Source organism: Cebus imitator, unplaced genomic scaffold (genome assembly GCF_001604975.1).
Source record: "Cebus imitator isolate Cc_AM_T3 unplaced genomic scaffold, Cebus_imitator-1.0 Scaffold44, whole genome shotgun sequence".
Lineage (NCBI taxonomy): Eukaryota > Metazoa > Chordata > Mammalia > Primates > Cebidae > Cebus > Cebus imitator.
In genome coordinates this window covers 2,371,525-2,378,081 of record NW_016107359.1, presented here as the reverse complement: position 1 = coordinate 2,378,081, position 6,557 = coordinate 2,371,525, and the positions used below count along the sequence as shown (strand labels likewise).

The following is a 6,557-nucleotide window of genomic DNA, read 5'->3' as shown; positions in this document are numbered from 1 at the left end:
TTTAGTAGAGACGGGGTTTCACCATGTTGACCAGGATGGTCTCGATCTCTTGACCTCGTGATCCACCCGCCTCGGCCTCCCAAAGTGCTGGGATTACAGGCTTGAGCCACCGCACCCAGCCTTGAAATTATTTTTTCCAAATAAATATGCTGCCTTTTATGTGGTTAAAAAATAAAATAAAATAAAAATAAATACATAAATAAAATATATTCTCTAAGGCAGCAGGTTCCCAACCTTTTTGGCACCAGGGACCAGTTTCATGGAAGACAAGTTTTACACAGATGGGCTGGGGATTGAGGGGTGTGGTTTGGGGATAAAATTGTTCCAGGTCAGATAATCAGGTATTAGATTCTCATAAGAAGCGTGCAAGACTCTGAGCTTTCCCCTACATCTACAGGGGTTCTCCCTCTGTTTCTAACAGTCAAATGTCTTAGGAATCGGCTAACTCTTTCCCCTCAACGTCTCAGCAAGGATTTCTTAGGTGGCATACTTGTTACTTCTGACCGCTTTTATTTGGATTTCTGAGTCAAGGCAAGCCTAACAGTCTACAAGCTTCCAAGAATGCAACTCTCATCTGATTAGACCCCATAAGAATGAGTTCATTTTGGAACCTTGATTGAGGCCAGCTAACTCGATTATGCTTTCATCCTTGGCCTCCCAAGGATACAGAGCATCTTGGATACACCTCCCAAAATACAGCACTCATCTGTACCTCTGTAATATTCCATGATTCATGATTTATGTTCCTTGACCCAAACTCCTAATGTTCTTTCTTCTTCCACTGTGCTCTTAGGAACTTATGTACTTATTAACAGATTTCCCTGCATCTTCAAATCTCTCACAAAATAATCCACTGATAGCTTTCACTAGTGGTCAGGGGTTCTTAAACTGAGATCTATGTTGTCCAGGGGAACATTATGGGGAGTCTGCGTACTTTTAGATAGAAAATAAATTACATGTTTATTTTTACCAAACTCTAACTGGAATTCACTAGTTCCTTCAATTGTGAATGCAGGCCAAAAACCACAGCATTAGTAGTACCTATAACTGGTATCAATACAAAACACAGTTATATTTATAAAACATTACAGTTTGCTGCTCACCAAGATATTCATGCTCATCATTACACTGCAATTACTTAAGTAGGCCTACTGCTATGTCTTTAAGGTGTTAATAAAGCAGCACCTAAATGTATGACAAACTTAGGAGTACTTTTAAAACACATTTCAATGTAATTGGTTTCCTCTGTGATCCGCTCTGTTATACCTTTAGAAATACTATACCAGGAAGGGTCCATAGGCTTCAACCTACATCCACAGCACACACCCTGCAACCTAACCATTTATCTCCTCCCTGCAGCCCTGTAGCCTTTTGGAATTAAAAAAAAAAAAAAAAAAAAAAGCTACTTGTTTTCTAAAGCCTGACATTCTACAAGATTGGTAAACAGAGGGAGAAGGCAGCAACATTTTCCTAGTTCCTCCCTATTGCCTTTAAATGTTCTTCCTACATCCCAGCCCCTGGTTTATTTCAGTATCCATGAGAACAACACTCATTCTGATATGCTGTAGTCACAGGGCCCCAGATCCCAACTCCAGTAAATCTTCATCTCTGTTCCATTACAGCTAACAGCCCAAACCCTATCCCTCAGAAGTGTACTACCTCTGCAAACCTGGAGCCTCTGCCATAGCCAACCACAATCTCCCTTTCTTCTCTCGCTCCCTAAATCTTGTCATACCTGCACCTTACCCACAGTAACACTAGCAGTCCTTTCCAGCTTTTCCCCAAAGCATCTGAAACTTTAAGTTTTTACTTTCTTTCCAAACTAGCTCTTGTCCCATCAAAGTTAACCCTTCATCTTGTGATCCAGATTCAGATTTTCCTGCCTCTTCTGGGACCTTGCTCCACTCCACCAATAATCATCACTTTCATATTTATTAACTCCTAGCAGATAAGCGTGCTGGGGAGACAATGACAGACAGCACGGACACAGTCCACTCTCATGAAACTTAAGAATTCAGACAAATTCCAAGAGTCCTTTGGCCCAGGGTAGAGGCAGCTCTAAAGGCCCCATTTCTCACCATTGGACCTAAACATCATCTCTTCAGCATATGAATAAATTCAAGTCTTACTATCTTCTAATGTATATATATATAATGTGTGTGCATATTTTTTCATCGATTCATAATCCCTCGAATCCCTTTTGACTGTCACCCTTGTCTGTCCTTCCCAAGCTCTTTCAATTAATAATCAAGGGCTTGTTGTTCCTCAAGCTTCTGCTCTCAGCTTGTTCCTCTCTTCGCTATGAATTATATCATCTCACCCAATTGCTTCAATCATTTCTCTATTGGCAAAACCTAAACTTAAAAACCTAAAGTCAAATCTCTCTCCTTCCAAATCCATGTACCTTTGCACCCAATTAAAAGGCACTTTCACTTGAGTAAACTGAACATTTCCAACACAATGCATTAACTACCCACACCTGCTCCTCAATCAAACGTCTCCTTATTCTCCACATCCAGATGAACCTACTTCCTAACTACCTCTGTGTTGTCTGACCTTTGCCTCCAGGTCTCACAATTGCTCACCTGAATTGCTGCAAAAGGCTCCTAACTGCTCTTTCACATATTTAGGCTTGCCTCTGGTAAATTATTTCTCTACATTGGCAAAACGATCTTTCTAAAAGACTAATCCTTCTTTAAGGGGAGGCTATATGACATAGTAGAAAGACAGAAGCTGTGAGAGTCCAACTAACCTGGCTCCAGCCTGGAGAAAATTAACCTTCCCAAACCCATTTCCTCATGTGAAAAATGGGTATAATACAATCCCACCTATCCAAGTGTGTAGATACTATAACACACACTAGACACTTAATAGTTGGTAGCTAACATTATTCCTTTGAGATAAAATTCAAACTTCTTGATATGACAGACAAGGGTCTTCATGAACCTGCCTTACTCTTCTGCCTCAGTTCTCACCGTTCACCAACCTGCACCCTCAACTTCAGCCACTTTGATTGGGACATATTATCTCAGGACTTGGTCAGTTATAAGCAGCTGCCTTCTCTAAGAGGAATGTTGCCTTTAATCCTATCCTTCTTCATACAACTCACTCCTACTCAATTTGTCACCTTCCCATTCCCAGATGGCTTTAGGCAGCCTACCCAGCACTCCCATCACATTCTACTCAAACGATCTGGTTATCTACTGATCTCCTCGACTTGGATAGGCGCTCTCCAGCAGGACTGTGTCCTTTGTATCTGTGTTTAATTCCTGGCACATAGCAGGTACTCAATACATGGCTAGTAACAGAAAACAAAACATGCAAGGTGACAGAAAACCCAATTACACTGATTTGATCACACCGTATACATCTATCAAAATATCACATATACCCAAAAAGTATGTACAACTATGATATATTTATTTTTTTTTAAAACTTCAAAAAGGCAAGGGGACATAACATGCACAGATTTTTAAAAACACATCTATAAGCTGGCTATATAGAGAGAGACGCCTTCAATTGGCTTGTGTTCAGAATTTTCCATCTCTACAAGACAATTTTTACCAACAAATATTGAAATAACATTACAAGGACCCAATAACTGACCTACAATACTAGAAATAACAAGGACCCAATACTGACCTACAATACTAAAAATACACTTTTTTTTAAAGACAGGTTCTCTGTTGCACAGCCTCGAGTGTAGCAGTGAGATCAGGCCCACTGCAGACTTGACCTCCAGGGCTCAAGCAATTCTCCCACCGCAGCATCCAAGTAGCTTGGACTATAGACACGCCACACCCACCTCATTTTTTGTATTTTTTGTAGAGATGGGGTTTCACCATGTTGCCCAGGCTGGACTTGAACTCCTGGGTTCCAGTGATCCACATGCCTTGGCCTCCCAAAATGCCAGAATTATAGGTGTGAGCCACCGCACCCAGACTAATTGAATATAACTTTCCTCATTCTTAAAGAAATCAATGCATTCTAAGAGATTGATATCAAACCAGCATAACTATAAACAGCCTCTAAATTATCTAATGGAGGACAATTATGCTTAAACCACCCATTGAGGCCTGTTACAGGAGCTCATTCCTGTAATCTCAAGTCTTTGGGGAGGTCAAGGTGAGAGGATTACTAGAGCCCAGGAATCCGAGACCAGCCTCGGCAACATAAGGAGACCCCATCTCTATAAAAAAATTTTTAAAAATTAGACAGGCATGGTGGTGCACACCTGTAGTCCCAGCTACTCAGGAGGCTGAAATCAGAGGGTCAATTGAGCCCAGGAGTTTGACGCTGCAAGAAGCCATGATCACACCACTGCATTCTCACCTGGGTAACACAGTAAGACCATCTCAATATAATAAAAATTAAAAAACAAAACAAAAAAAACAAAGAACCACCCATTGATAAGTAGATAATAAACTGGCATGGCAAGTTTCTGAAAGTTGCAGCTATAAATAAATACTATGCTTTACTCACCAGCTTCACGTAATCTGTTCCCTTCTGCTCTGGTCCGGTTAGTTCTTTCACTTCCAGCAAGATCTACCAAGGACAACTGACTTACAGTGATTTGTTCTTTTTCCTAAAAAGATCACAAAGCCAATAACTTAAAATGGGTGATAACTGGTTTACAATGTTCTTTAAATAGATTCCTATCAACAAGTCTTAATAAACATTTGCATAATACAAAATGCACAGGACAGGCAAAGGATACATATTTTAGGGGAGAGTTTGCTAAGACTATGATAAATATGACATTAATGATTACTTGTTCAATTGGCTGGTCTTCCTTCTGCATCAGACTGTAGGCTCCCTGAGAGCAGGGACTCTGTGTTTTACTACCTTATCACCAGCATGCTGCACAGTGCCTACCACTCAGTAGGAACTCAGCAGATATTTGCTGAATAAAAGTCTAGAATAGAACTACCCTAAATTCTTCTATAATCAGATATTTAATAATCTTATAATAACCTAATATCATAATGCTATAATTTTTTATTTTTTGAGAAGGAGTGCAGTGGCACCATCTCCACTCACTGCAACCTCCTCCTCCTGGGTTCAAGCGATTCTCTTGCCTCAGACTTCCAAGTAACTAGGACTACAGGCGTGCGCCACCACGCCCAGCTCATTTTTTTTGTGTATTTTTAGTAGAGATAGGGTTTCACGATATGGGCCAGGCTGCTTTCGAACTCCTGACTTCAGGTGATCCGTCCTCCTTCGGCTCCCAAAGTGCTGGGGTTACGCGTGTGAGCCACCGCACCCAGCAGATAATTCTTATAAAAAGAAGTGAAAATCAAGAGGTACCGAACTGATGCTGTAGTATTAAATGTGTGTCGATGGAAATCAGGTGTATATGAAAGGCTGACTTATAACCATTTCCTAGCTAACAATTATTGAGTGCTGACTATAAGCTAAGCACTGGACAAGGAACTTTACACACAGTACCTCCTTTAATTCTCACAACCTTATAAGGAAGTTTTATCAAGCTAGTTAGTAAATAAATAGAAATCTGCATTCAAATTGGGGGGGTCTTCAATGCCATTCCTGTCACTGAATAAAAAATTACACTTTAATGGATTAAAGTTATTAGATGATGTAAACTCAGACTCAAATGCTGTTACTAATTAACATGAGCCTTGTAGTGTGGCAGGCCTGGCAGTAAATAGTGCTCTGCATATGGGAGACTCTATTGGCCTATCAGCCAAGAAATGAACAACTTAGAACACTGGCCACTTCCTGAATTATACCTGCCCTGAAAAATTAATTACTGACATTGTAAAACCATTAGCTGAATTTCCACTTACAGAATGAGTCATCAGAGAGAAAACAATCAGTCTTATTCTATCACTCTACTAAAGAGATTTTTAAAGATTTGCAAACATTTTTCACAGCAAAATTCAAGCTTTAAGATTTAATATCCATTTCCCAAAACTATAATAAAGGGAAAAAAAAATTTCAATGTCATCACCTACACAGTCATCCCTTGGTATTCTCAAGGGATTAGTTGTAGGCGCTCCTACGGATACAAAATTTCACAGATACCAAATTCCATGGATGCTCAAGTCCCTTACATAAAATGGCATAGTATTTGCATATAACCTATGCACATCTTCCCATACACTTTTTAAGATTTTATTTTTTTAACTTAAAATTTTTATCCTCATTTTATTTTTTGCAAAGACAGAGTCTTGTTTTGTTGCCTGGACTGATGTCAAACTTCTGGCCTCAAGTGATCCTCCTGCCTTGGCCTCCCAAAGTGCTGGGATTATAGACATAAGCCACACACCCAGCCCTCCCGTATACTTTAAATCACATTTAGAATACGTATAATATCTAATACAATGCAAACACTATGTAACAAGTTGTTATACTGTATTGTTTAAGGAATAATGACCAATAAAAGTCTGTACATGGTCAGTACAAATGCAGGATTTTCGAATATTTTCGATCCGCCTCGGTTCAATCTATAGATGTGGAACCCACACATACAGAAAACCAACTGTATATTTATTCTAGAGCAATTTTCATTGCAATAAAACCTCCCTAAATTAACT

The 6,557-nt window shown here is 39.7% G+C and overlaps 1 protein-coding gene across 1 annotated transcript in view; it reads right to left on the bottom strand.

Annotated features, from left to right (window-relative positions):
- The window catches only part of KIF23 (kinesin family member 23), a 34,272-nt gene that overhangs the window by 14,721 nt on the left and 12,994 nt on the right, over window positions 1–6,557 (bottom strand). The window contains exon 9 of the mRNA XM_037737884.1: window positions 4,483–4,585. Within this exon, the coding sequence (XP_037593812.1) occupies window positions 4,483–4,585 (103 nt within the window). The remainder of the gene's footprint in view (window positions 1–4,482; window positions 4,586–6,557) is intronic.